The sequence below is a fragment of the Aotus nancymaae genome, unplaced genomic scaffold (genome assembly GCF_030222135.1).
Source record: "Aotus nancymaae isolate 86718 unplaced genomic scaffold, 86718_ANA_hifiasm-v0.15.2.pri h1tg000030l, whole genome shotgun sequence".
NCBI lineage: Eukaryota > Metazoa > Chordata > Mammalia > Primates > Aotidae > Aotus > Aotus nancymaae.
The window spans coordinates 21,785,108-21,808,630 of record NW_026988443.1 but is presented as its reverse complement, the minus strand read 5'-3'; the positions used below and the strand labels follow the sequence as shown (position 1 = coordinate 21,808,630).

Here is a 23,523-nt window from a genome sequence, read left to right as displayed (position 1 = left end):
AAAAAAAAAAGTATCCTAGATTGAATTTCAGAAGACCTGGGGGCAGAGCTTTCTGGCCCTTGGATCCTGAGCAAGTCACTTAACTCCGCAGGAGCCCCCAGTGTCCCCATCTGGGCATGAATGAGAGCTGCTGGCAGGGTTGTCCTGAGGATTGGGTGGGCTGCCTTGTTTGTCCTGTGCGTGTGTTTACTGGAGGTCGGAAGCATGGCAGAGCCAGAAGTGAGAAGGCAGCCATGTGTCTCAAGGGCAGCGTATGCACCCTGCCTGATGGAATCAGGGCTGCTGAGGAGAGGCCTGCAGGACAGGCCCGGGATGGTGGCCAGGTTCATGCGCATTTGGAACTGGCCCGCTCGCTCGGGGGCTCCTTGCAGCCTAGGCTCCGCCCCACTCCGGAGAGGCAGGATGGGGAGTGGAGCGTTGTGGGGAGCTAACCAGAGGACTTGATGCTTCTTCCCAACCCCCGGAAAGGCGGATTTGGGGTGTGAGCACCCAGAACAGGCCTTCCCGGAGGAACTGACTGTGAGGAGGCTCTCTCTCAGGGATTAGTCCCCACTCGGAGGTCGGAGTGCTCCTGGCGCCGGGGCGGAGCTGAGCTCCAGAGGTCCGGGCGCGCACAGCTGGAGGGTCACGTGGCACGGCCCTGGTCCCCCTTCCTGCCAACGCTGCATCTGGCTCGGGCCGGTCCCTGGCGGCCCCTGGGACCCTGCGCTGAGTCCCGGAGGCCAGGGCGTCCGGGGCTGCGCCACTTCCGAGGGCCAAGCGTGAGTGTCAGGACCCCAGGGCCCGACGTTGAGGGGATGGCAGGGGTGGAAGGGATTCGGCCTCAGCGTCGGGGAGGCGGGAGGTTAGGAGCCGAGGCTCCCTGTCTCCCTGCCAGGCCCTGGGGCGCAGTCCTGGGCCAGAGCTGAGGCTGGGGGAAGTTGGCTACATGGGGGAACTTCTTGTCCCTTCAGGCTGCCCGTCCCGGCCGGGAGGAGAAAGACGCCAGGGGCTCCACCGCCGGTTGTTGGAGCCCGCCGGGGCGTGGCCTCCCGCCCCCTTGTCTGGGAAGGGCGGGGCTCACTGCCCACTGCAACCGACTGCGACCCTTCCAGGGGAGGGAGGGCACTGGCAGCGCGGAGATGAGGAGGAGGCTACGCCTACGCAGGGACGCTTCACTCACACTGCTCCTCGGCGCCTCCCTGGGTCTCCTACTCTATGCGCAGCGTGACGGCGTGGCCCCGACGACTAGCGCGCCTCAGGCGCCAGGGAGGGCGGCACCGAAGTCCACCCCCAGGCCCCGCACGTTCCAGTTACCTGATGCGGGTGCCGCCCTGCCGGCCTACGAAGGGGACACGCCGGCGCCGCCCACACCCACGGGACCCTTTGACTTTGCCCGCTATTTGCTCGCCAAGGACCAGCGACATTTTCCGCTGCTCATCAACCAGCCGCACAAGTGCCGTGGCGACAGCGCACCCGGTGGCCACCCGGACCTGCTCATTGCTGTCAAGTCGGTGGCAGCGGACTTCGAGCGGCGCCAAGCCGTGCGCCAGACGTGGGGCGCGGAGGGCCGGGTGCATGGGGCACTGGTGCGCCGCGTGTTCTTGCTGGGTGTGCCCAGGAGCGTAGGCTCAGACCAGGCCGACGCAGGAGAGGTCGGGGGCGCGCGAACCCACTGGAGTGCCCTGCTGCAGGCCGAGAGTCGTGCATATGCGGACATCCTGCTCTGGGCCTTCGACGACACCTTTTTTAACCTAACGCTCAAGGAGATCCACTTTCTAGCCTGGGCCTCAGCTTTCTGCCCCGATGTGCGTTTCGTTTTTAAGGGCGACGCCGATGTGTTCGTCAATGTAGGGAACCTCCTGGAGTTCCTAGCAACGCGGGATCCAGAGCAAGACTTGCTTGCTGGTGACGTGATTGTGCAGGCGCGGCCCATTCGCACGCGGGCTAGCAAATACTACATCCCCGAGGCCGTGTACGGCCTGCCCGCCTATCCTGCCTACGCGGGCGGTGGTGGCTTTGTGCTTTCCGGAGCCACGCTGCACCGCCTAGCTGGCGCCTGTGCGCAGGTCGAGCTCTTCCCCATCGACGACGTCTTTCTGGGCATGTGTCTGCAACGCCTGCGGCTCACGCCAGAGCCTCATCCTGCTTTCCGCACCTTTGGCATCTCCCAGCCTTCAGCTGCGCCTCATCTGAGCACCTTCGATCCCTGCTTTTACCGCGAGCTGGTTGTAGTGCACGGGCTCTCGGCTGCTGACATCTGGCTTATGTGGCGCCTGCTGCACGGGCCACATGGGCCAGCCTGTGCGCATCCACAGCCTGTCGCTGCAGGCCCTTTCCAGTGGGACTCCTAGCTCCCCACTACAGCCCCAAGCTCCTTACTTGGATCCAGGATGGAGCAGGAGGAAGCTTGAAGGAGTTTCCCAGGCACATCACCAGGTGCCTGTCTCCACAGGATCCCCACTGGGTTGAAACCCGTGTAATGGTAACCCTTTGAGCTAGCCAAGGCTGGGTGGTAGAGGACCATCTCTTGTCTAACAGGCCTCAGAGAAGCGGACATGTCTGGTCCTCCTAGTAGCACACACATGTGTTCAGGTGGGGTGGCAGGGACTCATGGAATCCCTACCACACTCCTGGGTTTGGAACCCCTAAGGCTGACACCGATGCATGCAGGAGGCCCCACAGGGAGGTGAAGGGGCCCCGGCCGCCACAGCCTTCATGAATCTGGCAGGCACTCTGCCACAGCTCTATCTGAAAACAGACATTGTGCTTCCCACAATCTCTCCTGGGCCCAGGTGTGGCTGAGCACCAGGGATGGAGCCACACATAAGGGACAAATGAGTGCACGGTCCTACCTAGTCTTTCCCCAGCTCCTGAACCCACACAACAATGCCAGTCTCCCACTGGAGGCTGTATTCCCTCAGAGGAGCCAAGGAATGTCTTTCCCTGAGATGCCACAACTATTCATTTCCCCATATTCTTCAACCACTCCCTTGCTCAAAAAACCAATACCCACACTTAGCTTAGTACAAACATCCCAGCAACAGCACATGGCAGGCCATTGCTGAGGACATAGGTGCTTTATTGGAGAGGGGATGTGGGCAGGGGATGAGGAAGGTTCCCCCATTCCAGGAGGATGGGAAGAGTCCTGGCTGCCCCTGACAGTGGGATATGCAAGGGGCTCTGCCCAGGCCACAGTCCAGATGGGAAGACACCAATCAGTCACAAAGTCATGGGAGCGCCACACAAGCCTGGCTGTAGGTCCAGGAACCATATAGGGGCCTGAAGCAGGTCCCCTGCACATTCATCATTAAACTATACAGGATGAGGCTGTACATGAGTTAATTACAAAAGAGTCATATTTACAAAAATCTGTACACACATTTGAAAAACTCACAAAATTGTCATCTATGTATCACAAGTTGCTAGACCAAAATATTAAAAGTGGGATAAAATTATACATTTCTCTTCTCAATTCTTTTCAAAAGGATTAATATTTTTAAAGCACATATATGCTACTTTCCATTAGCAAGACCCATGAAGAGACTGAGCAGCCAAGCCTTCCTTGAGCCCCCAAAGGCTTTGAGCCATGGCCCAGCCAGGGGCTAGTACCCAGGGTTGAGGCAGGGAGCCAGCCCACAGTCCAGAACAAAATGCTGAAACAACAAAAGTAGGAAGATGTCTTTGGCTAAAACTTTGGCATTAAATAAAAGAGGCAAACAGGATGGAAACACGCAGCCCTGCCAGCCACGTTGGGGCAGAGCAGGGACACAGGCAATCTTGAAAGCTGACTCCAAGAGGGGTGAGAACCAGGCCTGGGCATGTTCCTGGATGGTAGAAAGCTGTGTTTCAACCAGTTTGGTGTGCCCAGGCAGGGAGCGCGTGCAAAAAAGGAACAGAGAAGGGCAGGTGGGCCACCCTGGCCACAGCCAGCTCATCAAGTAACTAAAGTGGATGTAGTGCAAATGTCACAACCAAGTACTACAGACACGCTACCTGCTTGCCGTAAGGGTCACGTGGCAATGTGGGGCCAAAGGCAGGAGCTTGTTCTTATCTTCAGTGCCTGTGCCCTCAGTCACAGAAAAAGCCCCAAGTCTTCCCAATGTGCATGCGACAAGGGTTGATGTGTCCTGCCTCCTTGCATGTTAGTTGAGAGCTCCTGGGTCCAGGAATCAAGGCTCAAAGTTTGTGCTTCTCTTTGCAGTCTGTGTCCCCTGCTGGCATCAGCAGGCTGAGGACGGACAGAAGAATATCTGGGCCGCTCAGCCCATGGCAGAGCACCCAGCCTGAGCTCAACTTCAGAATATCACAGCAGCCCTTCAACACTGGCCAGATGTCCAAGAAAACCCACAGGGTGGTACAGAGGCCCACTGGGCAGGATGTGATGCACAGTTACACGGGACAGAGGGGCATGGGTGGTGATGTCCCTAGGGGAGCTCCGATGTTCTCAGGTGGGTACCAGGCCTAGGGGGGCCATACAGGGTCACCGAGGCAATGTGGTTGTTCTGCATGACCTGGTGTGAGAAGAGGACAGTGGGTCAAGGGGTAGAGGTAGAGGGATGTAGACCGATCCTGTGCAAGAGGGCTGGAGGTTGTGTGACACAACTGCACGTAAAGGCTGGGCTTCCCGACTCTTCAACCTCCGCTGGTTCATGCTAAGGGCCCCTCTGCCTGAGATCTGCCTGTTTATCGATGGTTGATACACAGCCTTTACCATGGCCATTTGTCCAGTCCTTCTGGAACTGTTAAGTGTCTGCTGGAGATACTGGCATCCACAGGGAAAACAAGGGCAGCTCCTTCTCCCAAGTCACTGGGGCCTCCAGAGCCACTCACCACCCTACAATGCATTCACATGCCACCGGAGGGCCCTCAACACCCTCAGCTGGGCCCCACTTGCCCTGTGGTTCCCCCTTCCCTTCTATACTCATGTTTTCAGATAGAAACTTGGAATCCATTACTTCTCGTCTTGTTGGATACAGACCACTGCTTTGGCCTCTGTGACTCAGATTTCTCAACATAATTTCTGAACCCTCACTGTAAGTGTGAGGAAGCCAGGTATGCAGCAGACAGGATTGCTGGAGAAGGATGAATCTGCCCAACAGGGAAGTCAGGCCCTCCCCAATTTCCCTCCACCATTCACCTGGCCCTGCCATGACCAGCAACCCCCAAGCAGTTTATTTCTAGGGCCTCCATGGCTTACCTCAAAGATCATTCGCTGAAGACCAAAGCAGAATGTAGAGCCAAATGGGTTGGTGTTGTTTGGGGAGGAAGACCTGAGGCCAGAGATTCAGAATTAGAGGGGCAGACAGAGGCCATGGCCTTGAAGCAAGGCATCCAGTGTTCTCTGGGGTGTGGGCTACTGGCCACTAGCCTCTCATGGCTGTGAGAGTATGTCTGTTTCCCACATAGGCCTGCAAGGTCCTCGGGGTAGGGATGGCCCCACTCAACTCAGAATCCTACATAGCCCAACAGGGCACAGAAAGTTACTGTGGAACTGGAGTAGGGTGGTGAGGAGCCAAAAGGGCTCTCTCAAGTGAGAATCTCAGGCAGCATGGCAACCAGGAACGGGGCTGTGGACTTCAGCAGGCAGCAGCTTTGAGTGAAAGAGAGCCCAGGAAAGCCAGCCAATCCCTCCTTCCTTCTGAATAACTAAGAGTTAGAAGGCCCCCATATTTGAAGGTGGGGAGAGGGGAGCTACCCCTGGGGACAGTCTCTCTATCAAAGGTGAACACACAGAACAGTTGGCTCAGTCCTAATGTGCAAGGTGGGGCAGGAAGTATGCTTGTGGCAACACCAGAAACTTATGTAATTTTTTTTTTTTGAAACAGAGTCTCGCTCTATCACCCAGGCTGGAGTGCAGTGGCGCAATCTTGTATCACTGCAACCTCCACCTCCTGGGTTTAAGCAATTCTCCACCTCCACCTCCCGAATAACTGGGATTACAGGCGCCACCACACTCAGCTAATTTTTGTATTTTTAGCAGAGACAGGGTTTCACCATGTTCGCCAGGCTGGTCTTGAACTCCTGACCTTGTGATCCACCCACCTCGGCCTCCCAAAGTGCTGGGATTACAGGCGTAAGCCACCATGCCCTGCCCAACTTCTGTAATTTTTAAGAAACATCCACTCTGTCAGGCTTCCCTGGGCTTTCTGGGCTCTAAGGAGTCCGGTGGGGTGGCCAGGGACATCAAACTCCCACTCACCTGTGCAGGACAACAGGCTTCTCCACAGGGTGACCCAGGAGCTCCTGGATATTGTCCCACTGCAAGAGGGATAGAGGGGAGCAGGGGTCAGTAGGGACATGAACATGTCTGTGACCAATGGCTGGCCCAGAGGACACGGCCACAGACTGCCCACAGGCTATGTACACCTAATTCTCAGGCTGTATCAGGTAGGAAGATAGGTGCTCACCTTACTGTAGGTTGTGCATGTTTCTGTCTGACCATCTGCGTTTTCTGAAAGGAAAAGACAGTGGGGCAGGTTGGTAGCTGGCCCAGCCTACCCGCGGCCCCAGCCCTAGGTAGGATCCAGACCTGGTGACCCTTTGCACTGGGGCCAGAGTACATGGGGAGGATTAACAGGCTGTTCTGGAGTTCCAGGGTGGAAGAGGATGGAGAGGTGAAGGGAGGCCAATCGGGTGTGAGCTATACCAACTGGCAGTAGGTGGCAGGCACCAAGGATAGGCTGGGGACCGCTGGATGATTATCTAGATAAGAAACTCTCCCCCTCCAGAGGCCAGCAATCCACAGTCATAGGAAAAGGCCTCAAGGGCCTCTAGGAGACTCAGACCAAGAACACTGCAGCCCCAGAACAATGAGCCCATCCCAGAGAAACTGAGGCCATGGGCAGAGGCTCCACATACTCAACCATTGCTTGGATCTTTCTCCCTTCTCATAGTGGAAAACAGACTCTAAAACCCCTCCCTTACCCTGAGAGCTTTCACTACTCACCTTTCTTTATGGCTAATGGGATCTTGAACTCACAGCGATGATAACTAGAGAGAAGACAGATGGGTAAAGGCTGGGCCTCCTAGGAGGCCTGACCACTCCCATATTCCAACCCCACACCCTAGGAGAAACAGAACCAAACACATCTGCCCAAAGCCTCGGCTCTGAGCCCCTGACAGTGTTCACGGCGGGAGGCCAGATTTATGCACGGAAGTCGAACAGACAAGATCCTGGCCCTGGGGTCTGGAGAGCTATCACCTTGGATAAGCTTTCTGAACCGATTTTCCTAATTATAAAATGGGTTCAAACAGAAAGATGTAAGGCATTGGACACTGTGCCAGAACACAGCAAGCACTCAGGAAATTTATTTCCCATGAAACAGCAAGCATTCAGGTGTTGATAAATTAGTGAACACCCAAAGCCACAAGCTCTTTCCTGGGGTTTTCAGCCCAAAGCTCACTTCATAGCGGGGAAAGTACAAGTGTACTCACATGTTGAAATTATAATGCCCAGGGTAATTGGTATGTAGAACGAACTTCTTCACTTTGTGTGTATTCGCATCAAAGAGGATGTCCTGGGATAGAAAACAAGGGTACTCGAGGGAATGTTATTGAGGCAGGGCAGAGGCCTTCCAAGGGCATGTCCAACTTGGGACACCCAATCCACTCCACAGTGAGGATGCCTGCAGGCATCACCTTTCTTCCAGACAACAGTTCAGGGGACAACTAAAGATGACCAGCTTTTATATATTTTCAATGAAGGGGGGACCCAACCATCTACAGAACCAACAGGCACAGGGGTTGCAGCTATCAGTTTTTGGGAACAAAAACATTGTAAGGGAGAACTTTCCTGCCAATGGCACCTGATAAAAAATGTAACTGAGAGCAGATTTTGGCTCTAAGGTTACCAAGAAGATTCAGAGTCACCTGATTTTTTTTTTTTTTTTTTGAGACGGAGTCTCACTCTGTCACCCAGGCTGGAGTTCAGTGGCATGATCTTGGCTCACTGCAATCTCCACCTCCGGGGTTCAAGCAATTCTCCTGCCTCAGCCTCCTGAGTAGCTGGAGTTACAGGCACACACCACCATTCCTGGCTAATTTTTGTAATTTTAGTAGAGACAGGACTTCACCATATTGGTCAGGCTGGTCTTGAACTCCTGACCTCAGGGGATCCACCCACCTCAGCCTCCCAAAGTGCTGGGATTACAGGCGTGAGTCACTGCACCCAGCCAAGTCACCTGATTCTTGAGGGGCTCAAGGCCACCTGACTATTCTGAATTCCACAATCTGCCAGACATCTCCTGGCTTCCATTACACCCTCTATGGGAGTTGGCAACCCCTGCCGGACCTCTCTCTAGGTCTTGGACCTGGATTTGATGCCACCCAGTGAACACTTCCCTCCTATCCCCTGCCCTTCCCAGCTTCATATCCAGGTAGCTGCTTGGGCCTGTGATCTCAGGGTCACCTCTGACTCTACCCCTGTACCCACAGCCAACTAAGTCCAACTAAGGACAGTCCATTCTCTCCATCTTCCCTGTCACCTATTGATAGCAGCAATGACCCATCTGTAGTAGCTGCTATGAGGATGCCAGCTGCAGCAGGGAAAGGGGCCTCCATTTTCCCATAGAACTATGCAGAACCTGTGGAAGCTGGGAATAGGTGAGAGCCCTGCCCTCTACTGAGTTGGCAGGGCAGGAGCCCATGCTCCTGGGTATAGCTACAGCCTCCCAGCCACAGTTCCAGACCCTGGTATCCCTGCATACTTGGGAGTCCAGGAGGCTCCTTGCCCCAGCAGGCTTGAAAGTGCCTGCTCCCACTCCCTAGCCTCTCCCCACTCCCAGTGCCTGCTCTGGGGAGGAGCAAAGTTGTGACTGAGCCCAGGCACTGTTGCAACCTGGCTGGGAGTAGGCGTACTCAGGGTGACACTGACACACCAGCCCCCTGCTGCCTTGGCATGAACAGCATGGACACCATGGACGGCATGTTGATGGTGGCAGGAGGCAGAAAGGCTCCTGGGTGGAAAGGGGTGGGTCCCAGGTGAAACTTCACCTTCAAGCCAGGGATAGCCTGAGGCCTGGGGGCCAGGCTGCCAGCTCTGGGTTGAGTTCGTGGCCTGAGTGAGAATTTATGGTGCTGTTTCTGGGCCTGCCCATGGACCAATCAGCATGCATTTCCTCCTTTCTGAGCCCATAAAAACTTGGGACTCAGCTGGACTTGGACAGAAGTCAAGACTACTAGCTGAGGGAAGCAGCTACCCACTTTAGGTCTCCTCGACTCCTCGGGATGACCTGCCTACAGAAAGGAGCTACCCACTATGGGTCTCCTATGAACTGTTCTGTTGCTCAATAAAGCTCCTCTCCTTCTTGTTCACCCTCCAGCTGTCCGCATACCTCATTTTTCCTGGACATGGGACAAGAACTTGGGACCCACCGAATGGTGGGACTGAAAGAGCTATAACACAAACAGGGCTGAAATGCCCTGCCCCACTTTCCACATTGTGAGTGACAAGAAGGAGAGAAGAGCTGTAGCCCTTCGGGGAGTCCAGAACTAGGGGCTCCTTGAACCAAAGCTGTGACACGGTGTTTGGGCTCTGTGGTTCCTGGTGTCTCCAAGCTTCTGGGCACCACCACATTCTCCCTGTCCAGACATGGGTGCCCATAATGGAAGCCACTTGTGGTACATCTGATACAGCCTCAGGCCTTACGTGGAGCCGGCATCTATGATGGCGTCTGGAGCTGCCCACCCTCCTACAGCGTGCCTGGCTGTGCACAGTGGCCAGACCCCACACTAACTTGCTCACACACCTCTTGCTGCTCTGCGCCTGGCTTGCCCTTGGCAGGCATGGAATCCAGGCTAGTAGCATAAGCCAAACGCAGCCTGCCAGGCCGAGTGGGAGGAATGAGCCCAGTGGGCCCAAGCAAAAACTCAGGCAAAGGTGCCAAGTGCCACAGAAGTTTCCGGCTGGAAAAGCAACAACTTATGGTTCTTGTGATACTATCATCACTGGCCCTTGAACCAGAGGTCCAGCTGCAACAGCACTATTCCCTCTTGCCGCCATCCTACTCTCAGAAGTTCATGATCCTACAGCAGCTCCCCTACTTCTCTTGGCTCCTGTGTTTGGTCTTTCCCACATGGGCAGACTCAGTCTCTCCTCTCTCCCTCTCTGAAATCTACTCTTTGCTGCCTCAGGACCTCAGACCTTGGCTTAAAGATTACAAGACCCATGGTCCAAGTCAGCCTTACCCTCTGAAATGTTTCCTGCTGAAACATTGTTTACACAATCATTTCTCATGCCTGCATGTCACCCACCAGCTGGACTGTCTGCACTAGACAGCTACCAGCTACATCCAGCTCCATAGGTCTAGAGCATAGGGTAACAGCAATGTCTCTGAGGTGGTCCTCTAAAAATATACAAGCACACCCCACTGTCTCTAAGTGTCTTTTCAGTCTCCATTCTGTTACTCAAGAGGGTACTATACTTTACAAGAGGACAGTTCCCCAAACAGTTTAACCTGAATGACTTCCAAGGCCTCCATCTGTGGAACATGTTTCCCTCAGAAAAGAAGTCAACATGTACCAGGGAACCTAGTGTTCCTCAGCAATCCTGGTTGCAGGAAAGGTCTACTTTGGTACCAGAGCCTATGCAAAACAACCCTGGGCAAAGCCACCTGGGGCTAGGCTCCCCAATGCCCAGGCATAGTTCCAGCTACATGTGCACACACAAATGTGCAAAGGTGTGCTGTCCATCTCAATAGAAATGAAAGGCTTCTCTGAGGAATCACAACTTACCACTCCAAGAGTGAAATAGTTAAAAAAGTAGTCATTGCACTTCGATGGAACTTGTTTATGAGGGGAAGGAGAATGAATTTTCATCTGTAGGGAAAAAATAACCATAAATTAAAATCCATCCCTCTAATATAGTTCTGGATTAACTGAAAGTCTACAAATCGTGTTCCTTGTGTAACATTAAGCTGTGGTGCAAGCAATAGTGTGGGGAGTCTCAGCTGCTGGTGCTGACCAATCTAGGAGTAGAGATGGCCAGTTGTTGTTGACTATGGACTGGGCCTTGGTCTCCAAGGAAAGGTAAGGACTATGGAGAGGGACAGAGTCAGGGTAATTGGACTACAGGGGTTAGAAATTAATTTTCAATTTACTTTACCATTAGCTTTAATTAGAACAAATTCTATGGGAAAACAGCAAACAGTTTATATTTACTCAATATTCAATTGGTGTTGATTGAAAAAAAGGAGAGAGACTGCCTACTCTATAAACACACTTCCCCTACCTTGTCTTCTGATTTATAGAAGACTTTGTGTGGAGAGCCAAGCATGCTGAGAACATCTTGGCAGGAATCACCAAAATACACTGAACGTTCAAATACCCGCATCTTGGCATCTGCTAATAGGCCAGGTCCACAACCTGCAGAAAACAAGAGCAAGAGGTCATCAGGTTATGGTTAGGACCAGAGACCCTGACCTTCTGGGGGTCCCAGAGAAGATACTGGCTGTGTGGTACATTATTAGGTCTGGCAAGTGCCAAGACTGCATGTAAGCAGAAATATCAGGTCACCAGGGCTTAAGACTGTACAAGAGATCACTATCTATTCAAAATAATGCCAGGGACTCATTCAATGCCCCACATGTGACATGGAGCGCTGGAGACTTCATTCACTTACTCACCAACTGTTTTATTGCCTACCATGGGCTAGGACATTGTGCTACATGTTGAAGAAATAAAAGTGAACAAAAGCAGTGCAGTTTCTGGCCAGACGTGGTGGCTCACGCCTGTAATCCCAGCACTTTTGGAGGCCAAGGTGGACAGATTGCTTGAGCTCAGAGTTCGACACTAGCCTGGGCAACATGGTGATACCTCATCTCTACAAAAACATACAAAAATTAGCTGGGCCTGGTGGTGGGTGCCTGTAGTCCCAGCTACTTGGGAGGCTGAGGTGGGAGGATCACTTGAGCCCGGGAGGCAGAGATTGCAGTGAGCTAAGATCATACCACTGCATTCCAGCCTAGGTGGGAGTGAGAAACTATCTCAAAAAAAAAAAGGTACAAAAGTACTTCTCAATGGTAACCCCTAACCAGACACTGAACCTGTAAGACCGCTCTATCAACAAGTAGAGTGAAATATGCATTAACTCCCTAATTCCACACAAAAACCTGACAGCCCTCCAACCCAGACAAGAGCCATTATCACTCAAAGGGGACCAACCACCAGCGAAGTGGAGGAATAAAACACCTTCTGATTTGCCAAAAGTTTATTCTTTGGGAAGAATCTTTAAGCTCTGACTTTTTCTAATACATTTTAGAAATGGTTCCAGTTAATGACACATACACAAACACACAAATGTAGAAGTGGTTGTCGAACAGTAAAAGACACACCAATAGTAAAGATTTCCCTATTTTGTGGAGGGGGAGACAAGGTGTTTTGCCCCCATCTCCCAGCAAAAAAAGGATGCCAAGAATCTGAGAAGGACTATAATTCCTGGTGCCATGATAATCACTGACACCACCTTACTCAACACAAGGCTTTACAGTTGTCAAAGTTCTCTCATGTGTAACAATCCATTTGCTATATGCAGAAGCTTCAGAGAATCCAAATCTGAAATAACTAGATACTGAGTTCTTCAACTTACCCAAGAATCTCTATTCTCAGCAAATATAAATATACATCAAGGGGCAAATAAAGGCTTAGGCAGCCTGGGTGACCTATAGAACCCACCAGAAGTCCTGTCAAGCTGGACTGTGGGCCCAAAGTATCCAGTGGCCTAATACATTTCTTTAGGTGCCAGATATGTGTGATATCAGATGGGGGCTGCAGGGAAGGAACCCTTCATAGGTGAGTCTTCTCTTTTGTCTACCTCTGCTTAAAGTATATCCAGGTAGAATTACCCACAGTTTCAGGCTACTTTTTAGTTTGTGATTCCCCAGAGTGTGTCTTTCCACAAATTATTATTGTAGGGACCAAGACAGCTGAACTGACTCCCTGCATTAGAAGCATCACAGCCATACTCCATAAGGAAGCAGATATGAGAAATGAGTGGGTCGAGAAATTTGTGCTTGCCACAGGAAACTCTCAATGAAGGCGATAACTCTGTGAGGCCCTGACTTAACAAAGTGTTTGCCCTGCTGACAGTGTAAGCAGTGAGCAGTGTGACTACTGGGAATGTGCTGTACAGGTGGCAGACAGAATCAGCTGAGAGCCCATTCTCAACAGGCTCCTCTTGTTGCCTGGGATGATTAATGGCCCTGATCCTTGACCACCCTGCTGTTTCAAGCGGTGATCTGGGGGAAAAACACACTAAATCACTTGAGCTTGCTGCCACATCTCAATTCTCTCAAAAACCATAGCTCAGGCTGGACATGGTGGCTCACACCTGTAACCCTAGCACTTTGGGAGGCTGAGGCGGGAGGACCACTTGAGATCAAGAGTTTAAGACCAGCGTGGTTAATATGGTGAAACCCCATATCTACTAAAATTACTGAAATTAGCCTAGTGTGGTGACACACATCTGTGATCCCAGCTACTCGGGAGGTTGAGGTATGAGAGTAGCTTGAACCCAGGAGGTAGAGGTTGCAGTAAGCCGAGATCGCGCCACTGCACTCTAGCCTGGACAATACAGCAAGACTCTTGTCTCAAAAACAAAACAAAACAAACAAACAAGAAAAAAAAACACAGCTCAAGTGTGACACTCTTTTAAGCAGTTGTTCTGTCTAAACTAGAAAATCACATCTTAAGAAATTTCCGGATGGGCATGGTGGCTCATGCCTGTAATCCCAGCACTTTGGGAGGCCGAGGCAGGTGGATCACCTAAGGTCAAGAGTTCGAGACCAGCCTGGCCAATATGGTGAAACCCCGTCTTTACTAAAATTACAAAATTAGCCAGGCTTGGTGGTGTGCGCCTGTAGTAGTCCCAGCTACTCGGGAGGCTGAGGCAGAAGAATTGCTTGAACCAGGGAGGCAGAAGTTGCAGTGAGCCGAGATCACACCACTGCATTCCAGCCTGGGCGACAGAGCCAGACTTTCTCTCAAAAAAACAAAAAAAATTCTAACCTGGAGATTGTGAACTGTCTAATTGTTCACAGAAGTGGGCTCAGAGCTTATATACCAGATTCTTAATAATTAAGAACCATTTGGGAGGCTGAGGTGGGAGAACCACTCAAGGCTAGGAGTTTTAGACCAGCCTGGGCAACATAGAGAGACCAAGTCTCTACAAAAAAAATAGAAGAATTTGCTGGCTGTGGTGGTGTCCCAGCTTCTTTGGAGGATGAGGCAGGAGGATTGCTTGTGCCCAGGAGTTCAAGGCTGCACTTAGCTATGACGGTACTGCTGCATTCCAGCATTCCAGCCTGGGTGACAGAGAGAGACCGTGTCTTAAAGAAAAAAAAAGAAGCCCCCCCCCCAAAAAAAAAAAAAAGAACCAATGCCTCAGAGACTGATGATGCAAAAACCCAATTTACAAATAAATGCTGGTTAGACTATAAGCACTGTGAAGGTTCTCAGCTGTCTTTATGGAAACAAATTGCACACTGAAGATCCCAGTCCCCTTAAGCACAATCCACAACCCAAAGCAGCCAACATTGGCCAGGCATGGGAAAGTCACAAAATGAGGCATGGATCCCGGAGGGACCAGCTACTGAAGGTGGCAACTCTTTCTTTTTGTTATTGTTGTTCACGGTTAGCAAAACTCTTGGCAAGGTGTGGCCAAACCACAATTCAATAAGTTCTTTCTGCTTGTCTACTTTGAGAACTTGGTATTAAGGGTAGAAAAAGGGGAGCCAGGCATGGTGGTACATTCTTGTAGCCTATTCAGGAGGATAAGGCAGGATTGCTTGAGCCCAGGAGTTCAAGGCCACAGTATTCCACTACATACCGGCCTGGGCAATATAGGGAGAAAAGCTGGGTGTGGCAGCTCACACCGGTAATCCCAGAACTTTGGAAAGCCAAGGAAGGAGGATCGATTGAGCCTGGGAGTTCAAGACCATTCTGGGTAACGTAGCAAGACCCGTCTCCACATACACAAAAATGAACTGGGCATGCCAGCACACACCTGTGGTCCTAGCTACTTGGGAGGCTTAGGTAAGATCCCTTGAACCCAGGAGTTTTGAGGCTGCAGTGAGCTACGATTGCACCACTGCACTATAGCCTCGGCAACAGAATGAAATAATCTCTCTCTCTCTCTCTCTCTCTTTTTTTTTTTTTGAGATGGAGTTTTGATCTTGTTGCCCAGGCTGGAGAGCAATGGTGCAATCTTGGCTCACTACAACCTCCACCTCTGGGTTCAAGTGATTCTTCTACCTCAGCCTCCTGAGTAGCTGGAATTATAGGCATGTGCGACCAAAACTGGCTAATTTTTTTGTATTCTTAGTAGCGACGGGGTTTCTCCATGCTGGTCAGGCTGGTCTCAAACTCCCAACCTCAGGTGATCTGCCCACCTTGGTCTCCCAAAGTGCTGGGATTACAGGCGTGAGCCACCACACCCAGAGAGACCATCTCTTTTAGAACAAAACAAAACAAAACAAGGTAGAAAAAAGGGGGAGAGAGCTGGCCGAGCACGGTGGCTCATGCCTGTAATCCCAGCACTTTGGGAGGCTGAGGTGGGTGGATCACGAGGTTAGGATTTTGAGACCAGCCTGACCAACATGGAGAAACCCCATCTCTACTAAAAATACAAAAATTAGCCGATGTGGTGGCATGTGCCTATAATCGCAGCTACTCAGGAGGCCGAGGCAGGAAAATCCTTAAACCTGAGAGGTGGAGGTTGCAGTGAATCGCGATTGCGCCACTGCACTCCAGCCTGGGTGACAGAGCCAGATACTGTCTCAAAAAAGAAAGAAAAACGGGGAGACAGCACTGCAAGCCACAGGATGCATCTCCAGAAACACTTGGGAACTGCCACAAAGCTATATAAGCACACAGCAGGCGTATGTGCATGCTGAGAAACACTGCTGTTGCTTATTAAGATTTGCTAATTATAAGACTATGTCCAGTCCCTTGGCAAAACTAAACAAAAGCGTTAACTGTAAACCTCTGCATCATATGTCTTCTACCAACTATGTGGCAATGGACTGAATGCTTTTGTTCCCCTAAAATTCATGTTATGAAATCCTAACCCCCAAGGCGATGGTATTAGGAGGTCAAGGATTTGAGAGGTGATTACATTACAGAAGCAGAGACCTCAGGATTGAGATTAGTGCCATTACAAAACAGACTCCAGGGAGTTAGCTAGCCCCTTCCACCATATGAGGACATGGGGAGAAGTGTCTTCTATGAACTAGACTGCAGGTCCTCATCAGATACTGAATCTGCCAGTGCCTTGATCTTGGACTTCCCAGCCTCTAGAACTGTAAGAAATACATTTCTGTTGTTTAGTAAACACTGAGTTTATGATATTTCGTTACAGCAGCCTGAATGGACTAAGACACACCCTAAGCACATGGGATTTTAGGATGTCTCAACACGGGTATAATGGGGAATCTAATGACTTCAAAGCCAGTCACTGACCTGCAGTAAGTAGGCGAAGTCGTAAACCTGCAGGTCCAGTTCCATCTTGAAGAACATCTACACTCTCAGCATACACATTGCCCAGGAAACAGCTCAGAGGCATCATGGGAGCCCTAGGGACAGGCACAGAATGAGCAGAGGTTTGGTTCTTTCTCCCAGGCAGCCCAGGCCTTAGCATGAAACTCATGCTCCTTACACTTACTTGGTATCCTGTAGGCTGTTGCCACTGTAGATATACATTCGTTTTACAGTTGCTCCATGGGGTATCTGGAGAGAAGCCAGGCCATGGGCAAAATTGGGCTGCAAACATAGGACAAGAGTTTTACTAAGGGCACTACAAGTCACAGGACTCAGGCTCTGGTCTTCCCTGTCACTCGTGGTCTTCAAGAGCTGCTCAAGTCAAAGGGTCAAAGCACATCCTCAAACCTGGCTGTGGGTCAGTAAACTCCCCCAAACCACGTAAGTTCACCTTTAATTCTGCTTGGTTTTCCTTTTCTTTTTCTTTTACTTTTTTTTTTTTTTGAGACAGAGTCTCACTTTGTCGCCCAGGCTGGAGGACAGTGGCATGATCTCAGCTCACTGCAACCTCTGCCTCCTGAGTTCAAGTGATTATCCTGCCTCAGCCTCCCGAGTAGCTGGGACTACAGGCATGCACCACCACACCTGGCTAATTTTTTTAAAAATATATTTTTGGTAGAGACAGGGTTTTGCCATTTTGGCCAAGCTGATCTCAAACTCCTGACTTCAAGTGATCCGCCTGCCTCGGCCTCCCAAAGTGCTGGGATTACAGGTGTGAGCCACTGCACCTGGCCAGTTTTCCTTTTCTTCATAGGGGAAAATGCAGAAATGCTTGCTTAATTAAAATAAGCCTTACAAAAGCTTATCATTTTCACAGCCCTAAGGATGAATGAAATGTTTCCTTTGCAAAAACAAAGGTAACTGAAAATCCAGAGGAGGAAATCTCCAAATTCTAGGCCACCAGGAAAACTGCAGTGATTAGGAGCTTTAAAATAAGGAATGAATGAATTTATCTCTGAAAGTGAGCCTGATCTCACTCCGTGGTGGGAAGTATCCTCTTCCTGGGAATGCCAGCCTGGGCATTGTTCTTCCTCTGTCAACCCCACCCACTCTACCCCTCCTTGTCCCCTAAAGACCTTAAAGACAGGGAAACCAAAGAAAGACTGCCTATCTAATACCCATTCCTCTGTCCCCATCCCATGACACCATCTGCTGAGCCATACCACACAGACATTGGACAACAAACACTAGGGGACAGGAAGGGCTAACCTCATACTTGGGAGCCTCGGTCCATGAGTCTAATTGAAAAGAGAAAGACAGTCCTCTGAAGTTGAGATGGAAGAGCTGCTCAGCAGAGTTGTACACTGTAGGGGTCGGGGAGAAGAAAATAACATGGTTGACTGGCATTTGAAATGGCTAACATAAACCAGCCTGGCAGGGAGCAATGACTGACAACATCTTCCTTGTGGCTTGTTTCTGAACTGGCCTACTAGGTTGAAAACAAGAGGGAGGATCTTTCCTTCACACCCAAGAACCAACCACAATCATACGGGAGCCTGACTCTAGGAAGTAGGGTGGGATGGCACTACAGGGCAGGTTTATTGCTCTGAACTGTCACTGATGACCAGAGGAATCAGATGGACTTGGCTTACCTCCAGGATGGGTTGCACCAAAAGACTGGTCAATCTGCTCAATGGTAGGAGCTATAGCCTGAGAATTAAAATGCACGCCACTGAAAAACAAAAATACTTTTTAATACTAGGCTTCAAAAGATGGGCTCACGGACCATGTGAGATGGTAGCTGGGAGAGTTATTTTTAAGTTACAGGCAGGTGAGTCTCTAATTATATCAAAATAGAAAGTTTAATTAGAGAACTTTTAAATAAGATAATTAATGAAGTCAGGAGAAGGTCAGTTCTCATGAGGCTGATATACAGAGTTGATCTTCTGGGGCTTCAAGACACTAGTGACTCTTAAGAAAAGGGTAGAGGCCAGGCTCAGTGACTCACGCCTGTAATCCCAGCACTTTGGGAGGCCAAGGTGGGTAGATCACGAGGTCAGGAGATCATCCTGGCCAACATGGTGAAACCCCGTCTCTACTAAAAATACAAAAATTAGCCAGGCATGGCAGCACGCACCTGTAGACCCAGCTACTCAGGAGGCTGAGGCAGGAGAATTGCTGGAACCCAGGAGATGGAGGCTGCAGTAAGCCAAGATCGCACCATTGCATTCCAGCCTGGGTGACAGAGCGAGACTCCGTCTCAAAAAAAAAAAAAAAAAAGGAAGAAAAGGGTAGAGAAGAGAAGCCACCAGACCCTGAGGTATGAAGGCCCCAGCAAAACTAAAAGACAAGTAGAACCTGCAGGGGCCAGTAGTACCACACATTTGCTTGTCTATCAGCAAAACTGCCTGAGCCTGTCTCAAGAATCAATCAGGTCCTCTTGACACCCTCACAAAGGGAAAGAGAAGCCAGTTAAGTTTGGAGACTTACTGAAAGGAGTACTCTGTCGCTTGAACCCAGGAGGTGGAGGTTGCAGTGAGACAAGACAGAGCCACTGCACTCCAGCCTGGGCAACAGAGAGAGAAACTCCATCTCCAAAAAAAAAAAAAAAAGGAATATTCTAGATTTCTAAATGCTGGCATGCTGCCTTGCCATAATGGGGGCTCAACAGCTTTGGATTGTGCATGTCATCTCCACTTAATTCTAAAAAGTACATTACAGCTCTAAAATGGTGGTCTCTTTGGCATTCTCTTCAGCATAGGCTTTGGAGTCAGAACTATCTGGTTTGTCCCACCTCTATTACTCATGAAAACACGTGTCAAGAGAGGCCGTCAGGAGGAGGGGAGCTACTGTCACATCGCCTCTGAGCTGAGGTCTGGCTTTGTTGAATGGATTAAGTTAGATGACATATATGTGAAGTGTTAAACATATCACATATTCTTAATGAGGTTTACTTCTCTTCTCCAGGAAACTGAGCAGGCTTGCTGGTTGCCTCAGGAAATCATGGCACCAGGCTATAATCCCTGGACTGTGGCAGATGTGAATCTTTACTAACTTCATGAAGGTAGTAGATATGGCCTGTCTGAACCAAGTGAGATATATACCAGCAGGGGAGAAAACTTACCAATATTTCAACTTTACTTTAGTCAAATCATATACTTCGATCACCTAAAAAAAAAGTTTAAGAGTTGTCAATGCTCTGAACGTGATAAACTAAAAAAGATTAAAAATACATATTATAGAATACATAGTAAAAAAAAAAAACCCTATTACTAACAGAAATTTTACAGAGGCACTGCATGTTATCTTTTGTTCTCATTTAAAATAAAATAAAATAAAAACTTTTTGTAGACATAGGATCTTAGCAAAATTAAAAGACTAGGTTGCCCAGGCTGGTCTCAAACTCCTGGACTCAAATGATCCTCCTGCCTTAGCTTCCCACAGTGCTGGGATTATAAGCATGAGCCACCATACCAGCCCTTTGTTCTCATTTTGAAAATAGGGAGAAAACACAGAGCATAACCTCCCCACTTCCCTCTCCTGGTGGATTGCTCAACAGATGTCTATGGATGCTCTGGGTCAAGGCCCTTAAAGGCCAATCCACTTCTGGGTCGGGCTAGAGCACACACTACTCTATAGGACAATGATCTTTCACAGACACGAAGCTTGTTAAGGCTCTGCTTTGGACACTAAGTCCCCTTCCTCCCATCTCATACTTTGCTGTATTTTAAAACCCAAGTTGGCTCGCTTTCTTTCTTTGTTTTTTGAGATGGAGTTTCGCTTTTCTTGCCCAGGCTGGAATGCAATGGCGCAATCTCGGCTCACTGTAACCTCCACCTCCCATGTTCAAGTGATTCTCCTACCTCAACCTCCCAAGTAGCTGGGATTACACAGGCATGCGTCACCACGCCCACCTCATTTTGTATTTTTAGTAGAGACGGGGTTTCTCCATGTTGGTCAGGCTGGTATCGAACTCCTGACCTCAGGTGATCCAACTGCCTCAGCCTCCCAAAGTGCTGGGATTGTGAGCTACCATGCCTGGTGGGTTGCTTTTGAAAACAGCTTATTTTGAAGTTGATTTTGTTTACAAAACAAAAAGATGGAAGAGGGAGGTCTATCCTGCTAGAAAGCAAGCCATAATATATTAGCTCACACAAGTGTGACAGTATTTAGTTATATCCCTGATGAAGGGGATCTGGTTGTAATGAGAAAACCTCAGGACCTTTGTGAAGGACCTCTTTAATGGATTCAGCCTCATCAAGAACTCAGGGTAGGGCAGAGACAAAAAAATAAAGGCATCACCTAACACTCCGCCATTAGTGGCGCCACGTTGTAAGCACTATGAAGTCCTCCATGCAATGGTGTCAAGGGCTTGGCAGCCAGCAGCACAGCTGCTAGGGGCTCAGAGCACCATCTACCATCTTCCAGTTGGGAGGTTTGGCTCTCATTGTGGAGACACAAGCAGAGCTGGCTCAGTATCTGTTTGTCCTGCCAATCTGAGCCTGATTGTGGAAGAGGTTGTGGGGCATTGTATGCAGGAACATCTGGCACTGCCACAGAAACTGAGACATAACAGATAGTAGTTCACTTTTGGCCAGAGACTATCCGTATCCCATAACACTGAACCAAATTGGAAATCTCTTGACTATAATGTAGGTCTTTTGATCCTATCTGCTAGAAAGAACTGCTCCCTCTGCTAGGCACTGGAATGAACCCTTTCCTCCATACTTGTGTATTCTGTTAACTGGTCCACTAAGTTAAGCCCCTTGAGGTCTGACTCATTAGTTTGCATAGGGAAGGTGTTCAATTCATGTTAGGCAATTCTGCCTGGTAGGAAGCTAGTTAAAGGCAAAAATAAATAAATAAAAAGCTTAAAAGCACAAAAAGAAGTACTAGGAAGGGCTGTGAAAGGAAGGGCAGGGGAACAGCTATGATTCAGAAGATAGCCAGTGTCCCCATCAGAATGTCTGGGCATGGCAGTATACCATGCCAAACTGGCATGCCATTTCACTGAGCCCAGAGCCTTGTGCTAGCAGAGGGCCTGTACCTTCAGTCAGAAGCCCTCCTGCTCATAGTAGGTCCAGGCAATCACGTCCCTCATTTCTACTCCTACAGTTGACCAATCAACCCCCAAAGCTTCCCACCACCTGCCCTGTGGAAGTGAGCCTGCACGATGTTCCTCCAGTGTCACTGGCATCCCATCTGCCAACAGTCATATGGGTCCAACACATATAGGTGCTTCAACCCTGCCTGATCAATGGGAAAACAGTGGACCAGAGCTGATCACAGGGCACAAGGCAGCACTTGTGGCAATGGACCCAGAGTGCTGGCCATTCTGGAGTCCTTCATGTCACTAGGAGCATCGACAAGCAGATTTCATCTCATGAAGCTTGCTGTACCACAGAGACAAGCAGCTGGGACACCTAAAGCCCATGATATTCCACCACTGGGCTGGAGAAGCTCCTGATTTCTTCAGAGGGAAGAGATGTGGCAGCGGCCAAGATAAGAATGAAAAAGACAGGTGGCTGTAAAGGTTGTGACTTATAAAGCCTCATTCCACAGGGCTGTCTCTCTCAGGCTTGAGGCAGAGGGTAGGCAGCAACTGTAGGAGGTAGCATCAGAAGAGATGGATTTTGAAACTGTTGGAGGGAAGGGCAGGAAGATAAGTCAGGTCAGGCTGGTGCCAACCAAAAGCATCTGGGTGATCACTTGCTCAGTTTCCAGAAGATTCAGGCAGGAGACCAGTCTTTCCTTCATAGGGATCTCACAGAAGGCAGAAGAGGACTTCCAGGTTCTATTTTATCTCCTTTCCTATCCAAAGGTACTTCCCATTTCTCACATTTCTGTACATTCCTTCAGCTTTTCTCATTTATTTCCCAGAACCATCAACAGAGCCTAAGTGGCCAGCCACCACACATTGCCAACATCAAGTTAAAAGCCTGGCATCAGGTAGACTACTTATCCTCTTTGTCTCTCGGTTGTCTTACTGGTAAACAGTACCTACTCAAAGCCTTGTTAGGATTAAATTAGAAAATGTATGAAACACCCAGTCATGTGCCTAGCATACACTAAGCACTCGCTAAACATATGACATTGTCTTCACCATGCTGTGATTCTATGGGTTGCCTGGCCATCCCTTTTGTTGCCCATTTAAGTTACTTCCAGCTTGTTATTACTATAAAATGCCATTACCTTCCCCCAGTGTTTCTGGGTTACGTTTTCTAAAATGGACTTTTGCCAAGTCAAAGGGAAATTACTACTTGTAAAGGCATTTCCATGTTACCAGATTAATTTCCCTCCAATTTGTGATTATGCCACATTGAAGATCATCCTCTGCACTTTCCCAGTATGGAACTTCTGGCCATGGAGACAGGAGATAGAATGAGGAATTCTAATTCCACATACTGATTCTCTTTCCAAGTTCTGTTTTCTTTCCTTAGCAGTTCACCTGTGACAAGGATGATGATAACTGGGAAGTATCCAAGTCTTTTGGAAAGGCTACTCCATAACCTAAGCAGGACAACAGCTTTGGCATGCCACTGCCTGGGGCCCATTCAGTCTCATGACTTTGAGGCATGAGTCTGGTGTCACATGACTAACCTGTGAGGCCCAGGCATTTGTAAACAGGGTGTATTAAAAACAGCCTGGACTGAAACAGGTGCTAGCAAATTACACTCAAATGCCAATAAAGATAGCCCCAAATATTAGTAAGTTGTTTTTTTACATTTCCTCCCCAGGGTTAAAGAATCAACTAATTGCTAGTGGTGTTAACCCAAGCCCCAGCATTCTAGGAGGAACAGTTTCCATTTTCTAACCAAGTTACACTGTTTGGCAAAAGAATGAAGCAAAACAATCTTGTTTTCCTACTGAACATAAAAGCCCCTTCCCCACAGCACTGTTTCCCAAATCTTCAACACTCTTTCACCTTCCCCTCTGGAGCCTAGGAAAGCAACCCTTCCCAGCCTCTTTCTGACCATTCCAACCTACTTCCATCTTCCCTCTTTTTAGGGGAACAGGCACAGCTTCAGTTTCCTACATTGTAGTGATCTCCGAACCAAAGAAGTCCACACC

General features: G+C 49.7%; 2 protein-coding genes across 4 annotated transcripts in view; one reads left to right on the top strand and one right to left on the bottom strand.

Annotated features, from left to right (window-relative positions):
* The first annotated feature begins 1,121 nt into the window (after positions 1-1,121).
* On the top strand, positions 1,122-3,439 carry B3GNT9 (UDP-GlcNAc:betaGal beta-1,3-N-acetylglucosaminyltransferase 9). Its single transcript, XM_012468263.2, has one exon. The coding sequence runs from the start codon at positions 1,122-1,124 to the stop codon at positions 2,331-2,333; it is 1,212 nt and encodes a 403-aa protein (XP_012323686.2). The 3' UTR covers positions 2,334-3,439.
* PHAF1 (phagosome assembly factor 1) overlaps positions 2,782-23,523 on the bottom strand; it is a 37,797-nt gene continuing 17,055 nt past the window's right edge. For all 3 annotated transcript variants that reach the window (XM_012468259.3, XM_012468262.3, XM_012468261.2), the window contains 13 exons: positions 19,577-19,620; positions 18,105-18,184; positions 17,722-17,816; positions 16,637-16,734; positions 16,435-16,547; positions 11,210-11,343; positions 10,714-10,797; positions 7,417-7,499; positions 6,929-6,972; positions 6,390-6,433; positions 6,182-6,240; positions 5,180-5,252; positions 2,782-4,493 (listed from right to left, as the gene is read on the bottom strand). In XM_012468259.3, the coding sequence (XP_012323682.1) occupies positions 4,407-4,493; positions 5,180-5,252; positions 6,182-6,240; positions 6,390-6,433; positions 6,929-6,972; positions 7,417-7,499; positions 10,714-10,797; positions 11,210-11,343; positions 16,435-16,547; positions 16,637-16,734; positions 17,722-17,816; positions 18,105-18,184; positions 19,577-19,620 (1,038 nt within the window). In that variant the 3' untranslated portion in view covers positions 2,782-4,406. The remainder of the gene's footprint in view (positions 4,494-5,179; positions 5,253-6,181; positions 6,241-6,389; positions 6,434-6,928; positions 6,973-7,416; positions 7,500-10,713; positions 10,798-11,209; positions 11,344-16,434; positions 16,548-16,636; positions 16,735-17,721; positions 17,817-18,104; positions 18,185-19,576; positions 19,621-23,523) is intronic.